Raw genomic sequence first — 13,856 nt, forward strand, 5'->3', positions numbered from 1 at the left:
ATGAAGCAAGACTGTGTCTCAAAAACAAACAAACAACAACGATGACAACACACACACACACACACAGAAACAAAAAACAAAGAAACAAAAACCTTTATTAAGCCACTCACACTTCCTGTTCTTCAATTTGGTTTTTCTCTTGAGAAAGGGAAACCATCAGTAGAATCTCCATTTCTACATAAAATTACAAATATAGTGGAATTCAATCAGTAGAAAGATGGATGGTCTTAGAAAGTTACTTAAAACTTCAATGTAGGATTATGACTTCCTTTCAGTTATTCTTCTCAAACATGAATGGTTTCAAATCAACTTATCATTGGTTTTTTTTTTTTGAGAGTGCTTGAGCTTTCAGAAAAGCTTCTGCAAACCCAGTTTTCAATGCATCTTGGTGAGCTTCAGGAATGTTTTTGGTTTTCATGAGTTTGTCCAAACTCTCAACATCTGATCCTCTGTCCTGCAAAAGAAACCCCTGAATACACGAAGAACACATCAATACTGGTTAACAACACAGTGACACTCCCCAGCAATATTGTGACCACTCAAAAAAATTCACTAAAATTCCATACTTTTTACTGTCAATGTGAAGAAACAGATTAAGACTCAACAATGAATTAATCAATAGCTCGGAAACTAACACTAGATCCTATTCCTGCTTTAATCAATTAATAGTATCAAGAAAGTGGCATTATTCTCTGCAAGAATACTATACTGCAAATAGGTCACATATTATCTTAGGGTTTGATTGGCTTAATGTTCACATCACCTTATCTCTGCTAGAGGAAAAATTTCATTAATTTACTAAATGTCTACTAAGCACCATTCACATACTTGGCCTTATATAAGTTCTGAAGATGTGGCCAGGTGTGATGGCTCACACCTGTAATCCCAGCACTCTGGGAGGCCAAGGTGGGCAGATCACGAGGTCAGGAGATTGAGATCATCCTGGGTAACATGGTGAAATCCTGTCTCTACTAAAAATACAAAAAATTAGCTGGGCGTGGTGGCTGGTGCCTGTAGTCCCAGCTACTCAGGAGGCTGAGGTAGGAGAATGACATGAACCCAGGAGGCAGAGCTTGCAGTGAGCTGAGATTGAGCCACTGCCACTCTAGCCTGGGAGACGGCGCAAGACTCTGTCTCAAAAAAGAAAAAAAAAAGTTTTGAATATGTAAAGATAAATAAGCCACTGGTCTTTAAGTTTTCAGTCTAGTGAAGAAACATATGTAAACAGCTGGGTTTCTTAAATCATTTTGATACCATATTAGAAGTATTATGTATGGTGGTAAATAAATGCTACCTCAGGAAGACAGGAAAGGCCTTACAGAGCATAGGACATCTGAAACACCACTATACAAATTCTACTATATTTGTAACTTAATCGATGTAGAAATGGAGATTCTGCTGATGGTTTCCCTTTCTCAAGAGAGAAAATAAACACCATGAACAATCTGATAGGGGTATGAAACAATTAGCCTCCAGTGCTCAAGAACTACCAGCAATCTTATGTAAGACTTCAATGCCAAGAGAGGAGCAGGAAACGGAGGGGCATATTAAATGGTGAGAAGAGAAACACGGCAGGTAGAGACCAAATAATGAAATTCCCAGCATATCAGGTGGAGGTAAGAAATAAAGCAAAGTAATGTAACTAGATCATCATTTTAGAAGGACTGATAGGTGGCAGTCTGGAGGTGGGACTGAATGCAGCAAGACTAGAGGCAAGGAGACTAAACAAGTATTAGAGTAATTTAGGCAACAAATGGTTATAGGGTATCTATGGCAGTGGGACAGATTTAAGAAAGATTTAGGAGGTTGGGTCAACAGAACTTCAGTGGTTAATGGATGTGGGAGGTAAGGCAAGATGAACAAATGTAGGTTGACAGCCAGGTTTTTAGCTTGGGTGAATGCTGCTCATTAATACAGAGAACACCTAAACAGGTCTAGGTTTGTGGGAAAAAAATATAGTAAGTGGAGAGGTAAATCTGGTGCCCAGAAGAGTTAGAGGTATAATGATGACACAGGTTACTAATCCCTTATTATTAGTGGAAAGAAGGAAAAAATCTATCAGCCAACAAAAGAAATCAGATATTGAAGCTCCTCATTTTTTGTTTGTTTGTTTGTTTGTTGTGGTTTTTTTTTTGAGATGGAGTCTCACTCTGTCACCAGGCTGGAGGGCAGTGGTACAATCTTGGCTCACTGCAACCTCTGCCTTCCGGGTTCAAGTGATTCTCCTGCTTCAGTCTCCCAACTAGCTGGGACTACAGGCATCTGCCACCATACCTGGCTAATTTTTTGTATTTTTAGTAGAGACAAGGTTTCATCATATTGGCCAGGATGGTCTCGATGTCTTGACCTCGTGATCTGCCCGCCTTGGCCTCTCAAAGTGCTGAGATTACAGGCACCAGCCACCGCACCTGGCCAAATTAAACAAATTTAAGTTGCACACCTCCTGACCAAATAAGATTTTCAAAAGATGTTTATCTAATAAATTAGATGCTTACTTCATTAAGACTTCTCAAAAGTTTTATTGGATCTGCTGCAAATTAGTTTAAATTTAAAAAGCAATTGAATGAAGTATATAAAATAACTTAAAGTTGTGTTCCCATAGATAAAGGCAATTTTTTTTTAAAGGTGTACCATTTAATCTCAAATCAGTCGTGCTTGGTACCTGTTACACTTTCTTTCATAAATGTCAACAGGTCACATTTTCAAAATCATTGCTATCCAAATGTAGCCAATAAAATGCCTATTATTTTATTTGGTTTTGTTTTCTTTTTTTCTTTTTTTTTTTTTGCTTCTTTTTTAGACGGAGTTTTGCTCTGTTACCCAGGCTGGAGTACAGTGACGCGATCTTGGCTCACCACAACCTCTGCCTCCAGGGTTCAACAATTCTCCTGCCTCAGTCTCCCAAGTAGCTGGGACAACAGATGTGTGCCACCATATCTAGCTAATTTTTGTATTTTTAGTAGAGATGGGGTTTTACTATGTTGGTCATGCTGATCTCGAAATCCTGACCTCATGATACGTCCACCTTGGGCTCTCAAAGTGCTGGGATTAACAGGTGTGAGCCACTGCACCCGGTCCATTTTCATTTTTCAAAAGCATGTTCTTTAGACATCAATGTTCCATTTCTTTTAAAGTTTGAGAACATAGAGGAAGCATATTTCAAAGAAAGTTATACATGGTATGCACCAACAGATTTGGCCTTATCATGATATCTACTCATATCTGAGCACCAAAACTCACCAGTGGTTCTCTATTTTTGACCAGACGGATTATTTTTACTGAGTCTTCCTCATTGTCAATATCTTCAGGCATAGGAGGCAACACAGGGTCATAATTCTTCTGAGCCACAGTATTATGTACAGAGAGCAAAGCCTGTAACATTCAAAGGTATATATATATAAAAATGACATATATATATATATATATCATTTAAAGCACATCAAACTATAAAGAAAATCAAAACAGCATTACGGTTTTGACATAGCAGTGGTAATAAGGCAGTTACTTGAACAGGTGCCTTTTACAAATGGAAAAGTGCTTGTCCAGAGAGCAGATGACAGCTCTACTTAGCAGTCACCTCTATCCCCAATGTCACTGATGTATGTAAAGAATCAACATATAATCTCCTCTAACCTGTACATTCTCTGGTTTATTCTTATAAGGGTATCATTTTGGGGCAAGAGTGCAGGGGATGTGACTTTTGGAGGAAGGGAGAATACGAGGGCTAAAGATGCATTGTCAATGAGAGTCTGAGAATATTTTATATTTTTTTCTTTCCTACTATTTTTCCTCCTATTAGCAGAAAACACAACAATGATCAATATGATGGATTCTTTTGTTTTTTTTTTCTCACTTTAATTGTTTGTGCAACTGGTGACCACTATGTGTATAAAAGAATAAAAGTAATTCTGGACCAAAGATGAGAAGAACACTGGAACTTTGACATGTCACTATTCTTCAATGAACTTGACCCCTAATAAGCAACACCATTATTCATAAATTACTCAAACCAAAAACCTAGAAATCATCCTTGATTCCTCTCCTCTTACTGACATTCTCAACATCCAATACATATTCTATTTAAAAAAATTTTTTTTTAGACACAAGATCTCTCTCTGTTACATAGGCTGGAGTTCAGTGGTGAGATCATAGCTTGCTGCAACATCAAACTCCCGGGCTCAAGCGATCCTACTTTGCCAGTCTCCTGAGTAGCCAGGATTACAAATGCATGCCCCAATGCCCAGCTAATTTTTTATTCTTTCTTTCTTTCTTTCTTTCTTTCTTTCTTTCTTTCTTTCTTTCTTTCTTTCTTTCTTTCTTTCTTTCTTTCTTTCTTTCTTTCTTTCTTTCTTTCTTTTAGACAGAGTCTTGCTCTGTCACCCAGGCTGGAGTGCAATGGCATAATCTTGGCTCACTGCAACCTCTGCCTCTTGGATTCAAGCAATTCTCTACCTCAGCCTCCCAAGTAGCTGGGACTACAGGCACCTGCCACCACACCCAGCTAATTTTTTTGTATTTTTAGTAGAGATGGGGTTTCACCATCTTGGCCAGGCTGGTCTTGAACTCCTGATGTCATGATCCACCCACCCCAGCCTCCCAAAGTGCTGGGATTACAGGCATGAGCCACTGCACCTAGTCCATATCCTATTAAATCTACTTCCAAAATACACCTAAATTTTTTCTTTACTCTAGATCAGAGATTGGTAACTACAATATCTGTCTTTGTAAATCAGGTGTTACTGGAACACAGCCATGTTTGTTCATTCATGCATTGTATATGGCCACTGTCATGCTACAGTGGTGAAGTTTAGTAGGTGGAACACACTGTTTACATAAAAAACTGGCAAGTCCCTGGTCTAGATCATAGATGCCATTATTTTTTGCCTGGAGCACTGCAGTAGTCTTTAATGGCTCACCGGAATTCAACTCTGGCCCATTTTCAAGTCCACAATTCACAGTGTAGCCAGAGTAATTATTTTTAAAACTTAATCACATAATTAACCCCTTAATAGCCCTTCTAAAGTTGCCCATCGATCTTGGGATGAAGACCAAACTCTCCAGGATGTCCTAAAAGTCCTGCATGCCTCTCCAACCTTATCTTACACTGCCCTCCACCTCACTCAACTTGAATAACTCTTTCTTGTAGAGGTCTGGCCAAAACATCTCATAAAAGCAGATACCTTGGTGACTCGATCCCCTAACACCTTGTTCTTTGCCTTCATATATGTCCATAATTTATAATCATATGTGCATTTTTATGTTCATATGGTTAATGTTTGCTGTTTAGTGAAACAGAAGTTAAAATGGCAAATACTGTCTGTTTTTAATCAAACTTTTGAATCGACTATAACATGTATACAAAAAGTACAAATCATAAGTATATAGTATACAATTTCAAACATGAACATGCCCACATAAACACCCCCCAAACAAGAAATACAACATTAACCAAACTCCAGTTGTCCCCACTTATGCTCCTTCCTAGTCATCATGCCCTCTATACCCCCCAAGGTGTGAATCTTTGCAACTATTTGAAAATTATACAATTAGGATTCCAACTGTATGTAATTCATTATATAATTGCTGTTGGGAATAAGCCCCCCAAAATCTGGCCATAAACTGGCCCCAAAGCAGGCCATAAACAAAATCTCTGCAGCACTGTGACATGTTCATGATGGCCATAGTGCCCACACTGGAAGGTTGTGGGTTAACCAGAATGAGGGCCAGGAACACCTGGCCCTCCCAGGGCAGAAAACTGCTTAAAGGCATTCTTAAGCCACAAACAATAGCATAAGCGATCTGTACCTTAAGGACATGCTCCTGCTGCAGTTAACTAGCCCAAACTATTCCTTTAATTTGGCCCATCCCTTCGTTTCCAATAAGTGATATTATTAGTTAATTTAATACCTATAGAAACAATGCTAATGACTGGCTTGCTGTTAATAAATACATGGGTAAATCTCTGTTTGGGGATCTCAGCTCTGAAGGCTGTGAGACTCCTGATTTCCCATGTCACACCTCTATATATTTCTGTGTGTGTGTCTTTAATTCCTCTAGTGCCGCTGGGTTAGGGTCTCCCCTACTGAGTTGGTCTCGGCAATTGTATAATGTACATTACATAATTATATAAAAATGTGTATTCATTGCTCAGGCATGGTGGCTCACGTCTGTAATCCCAGCACTTTGGGAGGCCAAAGTGGGTGGATCACCTGAGGCTGGGAGTTCAAGACCAGCCTGACCAACATGGAGAAACCCTGTCTCTATCAAAAGTACAAAAAAATTAGCTGGCATGGTGGCGTGTGCCTGTAAACCCAGCTATTTGGGAGGCTGAAGCAGGAGAATCACTTGAACCCGTGACACGAAGGTTGCAGTGAGCTGAGATTGCATCATTGCACTTCAGCCTGGGCAACAAGAGTGAAACCCCATCTAAAAAAAAATGTGTATTCATTTTTTTCCAAAATTAAGTTAGTGAAATTCACCCATGCTGTTACTGATGGTAGAAGTAATTAATTTTCCTTCTTATATAGTATTCCAACATACAAATATCTTACAGTTTCCTTACCCATTGTGCCTTTGAGGGGCATCTGGGTTGTTTTCAGTTCTTGGCTAATATAAACAATGCTGGCATAAATGTTTCACGTCTTTTGATGAACATCTATACATATATACACACACACACACACACATATATATAAAAATACACAATGTTAGTAAAGTATATTTAAGAGTAGAACATCTGGGTCATGGGTTATATAGTAAGTACATTCAAGATTAGTAATGTTTTCAATTATACTTCCACCAACAATATATGTGAGTTCTAGCTGTCTAACATGATCCCAGACATTTTACATTATTAGTTTAAATTTGGCCATTCTGAGTGTATAATGGTACTTCTGTGGTTGAAATGTTCATTTGTCTTATAATGAATGAGACTGAAAGCATTTTGTGTTTATTGGGCATGTGTGTCTCTTTGTGAGATGCCTCCTTAAAATATTTGCATGTTTTTCATATTAATTTGCATCTTTTTCTTATTAATTTGTAAGAACTATTTATAATACACTGATCCAAGTCTTTGTCAGTTATATGTACTACAAATACATTCTCCCTTTTGGTAGCTTGCCCTTTCACTCTCCTTCTTGGTGATTTTTGCTCCATAAAGGATCCTAATATTTATGACCTCAATTAATGTTTTTTCCTTTGTGGTTCATGCTTTTTGTAGCCAATAAGACTTTCAAAGTGGAAAAAATAAACAACATCAAGGTGATAAAACACCTAAGAAGATAATGGCTGCAAATTTTTGAGAACTGATGAGAGAAAGACTTTAAAGGTTCAGGAAAGATATATCAGGAAGCCTGATATATCCTTTAGGAACAAGGAAAAATAAAAAGAAACCTATGCTTACTACATCATAGCAGAACTGCAAAATGGCAAAGGCAAAGAGAAGATCTTAATAGTACTCAGAACAAAAAAGACAGATCATCAGAAAGGAAAGAAGAAAATTGATTGACAGCTGAATAACAGCAGCAATGGACACCAGAAGATAGTTCAAATACTTTCAAAGTGCTTAGAAAAAATAAAAGCTAATCCAAAATTGTGTATCTAGCAAAAGTATCTTTCAAGAATAAGGATGAGGACAAAGATGAGGTTAACAGGGATCCACCTGAAAAAACTAAAAATAAATAAAAATAAAGGATAATGAAACAATAGTTTTCAAAGACGCTGGACATCAAGCAACAAAGGGCAGAGATCATTGAGAGACAGGAAGCAACGTGAACTTATGATTGCACCAGCATTACCACCTGCAGTTTCCAGGCTGTGATGGGGAAAAAGAAACACAGTCAAAACTCAGTGGTCTCCTTGAGTTGAGAAAACAGAGCTGAGAATCCAGGAAGGCCAACTGACTAAAGTTCTCAGGGAAGCCTATAGAAGAGGAAAGGGTGGCAGATACAAAATTTGGGAGATCTGTAGGAGGTCTCCCTTGAGTCCTGAGCAAAGTCTTTAGTCATGGCAGGCATATAAGAAAACTATCAGAAAGGATTAGAGCAGTAGTTCCTAATTGAGAGCAACTGTATTCCCTTGGAGCCACTGGCAATATCTGGAGACATTTTTTGATTGTCACAATTTAAAGGATATTACGGTCATCTACAGTACTGAGGCCAGGGATGCTCTTAAACATCTGATCATATACAGGACAGTGCCCTCTCCTCCAGAAACCATTATTCAGCCCATGAATGTCAGTAGTTTTAAGCTAGAGAAACTGCATTACAAGGAATAATCCCTGAAGTTAGAATAGGGAAGAAATAGCTCTTGTTATCATCAGTTAGCAGGAAAAACTTCATAATTCATAGGCACTGAGAAGAGTTATGGGACGGATATTGTCTCAATAGTGGAAAAAATAAGCCCAAGATTTAATGCTGCTATGATTTCACCTAAAAAAAGGCTTAGGGCCAAGTACAGTGGCTCACACCTGTAATCCTAGCACTTTGGGAGGCTGAGGTGGGTGGATTGCCTGAGCTCAGGAGTTCAAGACCAGCCTGGGCACACGGTAAAATTCCGTGTCTACTAAATAATACAAAAAATTAGCCGGGGCATGGAACTGGGAGCCTGTAGTCCCAGCTACTCGGGACACTGAGGCAGGAGAACCACTTCAACCCGGGAGGCAGAAGTTGCAGTGAGCCGAGATCACACCACTGCACTCCAGCCTGGCGACAGACTGAGACTCCATCTCAGAAAAAAAAAAAAAAAAAAAGAAAAGAAAAAAAAAAGCTTAAAAACAAGCCTCTGGAAGATCAAAACGTTTCCCATTGATTTAACTGTATAACAAAATGAAGCTCAATAGTACTATCTATAGCAGGGGTCTTCAACCCAAGGCCACAGACCAGTACCCATTAATGGCCTGTTAGGAACCAGGCTGCACAGCAGTAGGTTAGTAGTGGTGAGCGAGCAAAGCTTCATCTATATTTATAGTTGTTCTCCATCACTTGCATTAACGCCTGAGCTCTGCCTCCTGTCAGATCAGCAGCAGCATTAGATTGTCAGAGGAACATGAACCCTATTGTGAACTGAGTATGTGAGGATCTAGGTTGCATGATCCTTATGAGAATCTAATGCCTGATGATCTGTCACTGTCTCCCATCACCACTACATGGGATCATCTAGTTGCAGGGAAACAAGCTCAGGGCTCCCACTGATCCTACATTATGGTGATTATGTAATAATAATAGAAATAAAGTACACAATAAATGTAATGCACTTGAATCACACTGAAATCACTCCCAACCCCACATCTGTGGAAACATTGTCTTCCATGAAGCCGGTCCCTGGTTCCTAAAAGGTTGGAGAAGGCTAATCTACAGAAACACAAAAATACCCAGCATCCAACAAGACAAAACTCACAGTTACTGGTAGTTGATCAAGATAAAACTCACAATGACTCAGAATTACTAGGTATGCAAAGACAACAGAAAATATTGCTCCTAATAAAGGAAAAAAACAATGAAACCAAACCCTGAAATTACACAGATGATAAAACCAGATAAAACCAAAACCTAAAATTACACAGAGAAAAATATTAAAACTTGTTATTATAACTATATATCAAATGCTAAAAAAAGTTAAAGACTGAACATGAGATATGGAATATATAAAAATCACTCAAATCAAACTTCCAGAGATGGAAAATATGAAATAAGAAAAAAGTACACTGAATGAGATTAATATAGATACTGCAGAAGGAAAAGTTATCTTGTAGAGTAAGTAACACAAGCTGTCTACAATGAAACACAAGGAGAAAATATACTGAGAAATTATGAACCAGACTTAGTGCCTATCTGGGGAACTACTTTAAATGGCCTAATATTTATGTTAACTAGCATCTCCAAAGAAAGGGAGAAGTTGCTGCAAACTATCTAAAGAAATACAGCAGAAAATAGTCCAAATATGATGAAAAAAGTATAAACCCACATGTTCAAGAAACTCAATGTACCCAAACACACAGAAAACATACAATACCACCAAATTGCTTAAAACCAGGAAGAAAATATTAAAATCATCCAAAGGAAAAAAACACACTATATATAAAAGAATAAGGATTTAAAATGACAGCACACTTCTCATCAGAAACAATGTGGACCACAAAACAATGGAGCAATATCTTTAAAATACTTAGAGAAAAATACTGTTGACTTAGAATTCTATATCCAGAAAAACTATCTTTTAGAAATAAAGGGGTATTGAAGACTTTTTAAAGATATGTAAAAGCTAAAAGAATTAATCACCAGCAGACTTGCATTGCAAGAAATGTCACAGGAAGTCTTTCAGACAGAAGGAAAATGTTGGCAGATGGAAATGTGAGCACATACAGAGGAATAAAGAACACTGGGAATGTCTACTATCTGTGTATCTGTGGCAACTATCTTGCACATAGTAAAATAGAGATAGCTGAATAAAATGTTTTTAAATAAAGCAATTTTGATAATTGACAGGCAATATTAAGAACATCAGCTAAATATTTTTTTTCCTTAGCTTTGTTCCACATATACATTCCAAAACAATTTCAGACATTAAGTTCATAATTTTAATAGCTTTATTTTACAAATATTGTTGAATAGCAACATTTTTAATTTTGGACAACTAAAACAAATTTTGGATTCCATTATCCTGTTTTAATTGAGGTGATTTTATTCTTTAATATACAGACTTGCCTTTCAAAAGGCAATACTTAAATGGAAATCGTATTTCCTTTTTTTTTTTTAATTATTATACTTTAAGTTCTAGGGTACATGTGCATAACGTGCAGGTTTGTTACACATGTATACTTGTGCCATGTTGGTGTGCTGCACCCATCACCTCATCAGCACCCATCAACTCATCATTTACATCAGGTATAACTCCCAATGCAATCCCTCCCCCCTCCCCCCTCCCCCCTCCCCATAGTAGGCCCCGGTGTGTGATGTTCCCCTTCCCGAGTCCAGGTGATCTCATTGTTCAGTTCCCACCTATGAGTGAGAACATGCGGTGTTTGATTTTCTGTTCTTGTGATAGTTTGCTGAGAATGATGGTTTCCAGCTGCATCCATGTCCCTACAAAGGACACAAACTCATCCTTTTTTATGGCTGCTTAGTATTCTATGGTATATATGTGCCACATTTTCTTAATCCAGTCTGTCACTGATGGACATTTGGGTTGATTCCAAGTCTTTGCTATTGTGAATAGTGCCACAATGAACATACGTGTGCATGTGTCTTTATAGCAGCATGATTTATAATCCTTTGGGTATATCCCCAGTAATGGGATGGCTGGGTCATGTGGTACTTCTAGTTCTAGATCCTTGAGGAATTGCCATACTGTTTTCCATAATGGTTGAACTAGTTTACAATCCCACCAACAGTGTAAAAGTGTTCCTATTTCTCCACATCCTGTCCAGCACTTGTTGCTTCCTGACTTTGTAATGATTGCCATTCTAACTGGTGTGAGATGGTATCTCATTGTGGTTTTGATTTGCATTTCTCTGATGGCCAGTGATGACGAGCATTTTTTCATGTGTCTGTTGGCTGTATGCATGTCTGCTTTTGAGAAATGTCTGTTCATATCCTATGCCCACTTTTTGATGGGGTTGTTTGTTTTCTTCTTGTAAATTTGTTTGAGTTCTTTGTAGGTTCTGGATATTAGCCCTTTGTCAGATGAGTAGATTGCAAAAATTTTCTCCCCTTCTGTAGGTTGCCTGTTCACTCTGATGGTAGTTTCTTTTGCTGTGCAGAAGCTCTTTAGTTTAATTAGATCCCATTTGTCAATTTTGGTTTTTGTTGCCATTGCTTTTGGTGTTTTAGACATGAAGTCCTTGCCCATGCCTATGTCCTGAATGGTATTACCTAGGTTTTCTTCTAGGGTTTTTATGGTATTAGGTCTAACATTTAAGTCTCTAATCCATCTTGAATTAATTTTCATATAAGGAGTAAGGAAAGGATCCAGTTTTAGCTTTCTACTTATGGCTGGGAAATTGTATTTCCATATGCCGGAACCACCAATCACAACTGATGGGTTTACCTGTTGCTCAGAAGAATCTGCAGGAAATTGAACCCTAAGCCTTGTAACTCATCAGACTCACAAGAACTCACTGCACTGGACCCCCTGGGGTCAACTTTATGTTCTAAGTATCTGTCAGGTTCCCAGAATTAAGTGTCCAGCTTATAAGGATGAGCAACATTGATTTATCCCTCCAGAAGGAAGCTTAACTTTTTCCTTCAGCTTGCTTTAATGAAGCTTCATCCATCCTGCATGCTCAGGCAGTGAGTAATTTCTGTTAAGTGAATATTTGGAAGCTAAAAATTACAACAAATCTTCTTATATTATTGCCCTTTAAAAAAAAAACCAAATTTTCCATGACTTCCAAAATTATAATGCTGCATTCTAGAGATGATGTCACTTCATTGTTTTATCAAAAGTGAGTCCCCGGAATGATGACTCATGCAGGTTAATTTGCCTTTAATGTGGTAATTTGATGGTTAGAAGTGGTTCTGATTTATTAATGACTATCTTCGCTTCCCCTAGAAACGAAGTCTGTGTATAGAACAACATCCCTCCATCAATGCTCCTAAATGTTATGAACATTATTGCTTTTGTCTATTTCATTACTGCAGGAAGAATTCACATTTAATCTAGTTAGGCCTTTGGCTACTTACTTTTACATTTTCAGACATCTGTTTTTATACTGTATTTATTTTCCTGAATTGGATTTTGTAGACATTATTGACTAATAAGAATAATCCATTTTTTAATATGGCAATTGACTGATCAATTCATTCTGGGTATAATCTTTCAATTTTTGACAGTTCTCTGGTGACACTATTGTTACAGAATAATAAGTCATTTCCTAACTATCAAAGACTTGACAGTAACAGGTTATACAAAAGAAGTATTGGCATTCTTCTGAACAAAGCAAGAGATTCCTAAAGAGTAAAATGAACAAAATTGCAATCTTATACTACTATGAATTAAAGAATATGTAAGAAAAGTTTGAATGTCATATAAATGTACAGAATTATCTTATATGAGGAGACAAAGGAGGCTATAATGGAATAAAAATTCCACCAAACATTTAATAATTTACATTGAATTCAGTTTACTGGGAATTCCAATGTTCCAAACACAGTGCTACGTGCTAGAAACAAAGATAAGAAGACCATCCTGTGCATCAGTAAGAAAGACATACTTGTGTTCTTTATTAGGTGTGGAACACAGAAAATCCCTGAAATACACACACACACACACACACACACACACACACACACACACATACACACACACACATCTGTTAAATGTCCTGTTTAGTTTCTGGATACATGTTTTTGAGCTTTAGTTTTCCTAATCTTTAGAAAGAATTAATATTAGTTGGGCACGGTGGCTAACACCTGTAATCCCAGCACTTTGGGAGACCTAGGCGGGTGGATCATGAGGTCAGGAGATCGAGACCATCCTGGCTAACATGGTGAAACCCCGTCTCTACTAAAAATACAAAAAGTTACCTGGGCGTGGTGGCAGGAGCCTGTAGTCCCAGCTACTCGGAAGGCTGAGGCAGGAGAATGGTGTAAACCCAGGAGGCGGAGCTTGCAGTTAGCCGGGATCAGGCCACTGCACTCCAGCCTGGGTGACAGAGTGAAACTCCATCTCAAAAACAAACAAACAAAAAACAGAGTTAATATTAGTACCTACTTAATAGGGCTTCGCAATGATTAAAGAGATAACACATGAAAGTGCACAGCAAAAAGGCTGCTCCATTGAAAGACTTCATCTTATTGGTGTATTAGCTGTTACAATTAACTTTAATGATTATCTTATTTTCAGGAATAGTCACTTTG

At 37.9% G+C, this 13,856-nt stretch overlaps 1 protein-coding gene across 29 annotated transcripts in view; it reads right to left on the reverse strand.

Annotated features, from left to right (window-relative positions):
• LOC105499843 (MAGUK p55 subfamily member 7-like) overlaps window positions 1-13,856 on the reverse strand; it is a 112,627-nt gene that overhangs the window by 65,532 nt on the left and 33,239 nt on the right. For 14 of the 29 annotated variants that reach the window (XR_011608070.1, XR_011608068.1, XR_011608067.1 and 11 more), the window contains 2 exons: window positions 13,524-13,665; window positions 3,241-3,372 (listed from right to left, as the gene is read on the reverse strand). Coding sequence is in view for 1 of the 29 variants with exons in the window: in XM_071070134.1 (XP_070926235.1) it covers window positions 3,241-3,372 (132 nt within the window). In the remaining 28 variants the exon portion in view is untranslated. Of the gene's footprint in view, window positions 1-2,274; window positions 2,409-3,240; window positions 3,373-13,523; window positions 13,666-13,856 lie in introns of all 29 variants that reach the window. The other 15 variants (XR_011608084.1, XR_011608064.1, XR_011608085.1 and 12 more) reach the window with 3 other exon arrangements.

This window comes from Macaca nemestrina, chromosome 9, assembly GCF_043159975.1.
Source record: "Macaca nemestrina isolate mMacNem1 chromosome 9, mMacNem.hap1, whole genome shotgun sequence".
In the NCBI taxonomy this organism is placed as follows: domain Eukaryota; kingdom Metazoa; phylum Chordata; class Mammalia; order Primates; family Cercopithecidae; genus Macaca; species Macaca nemestrina.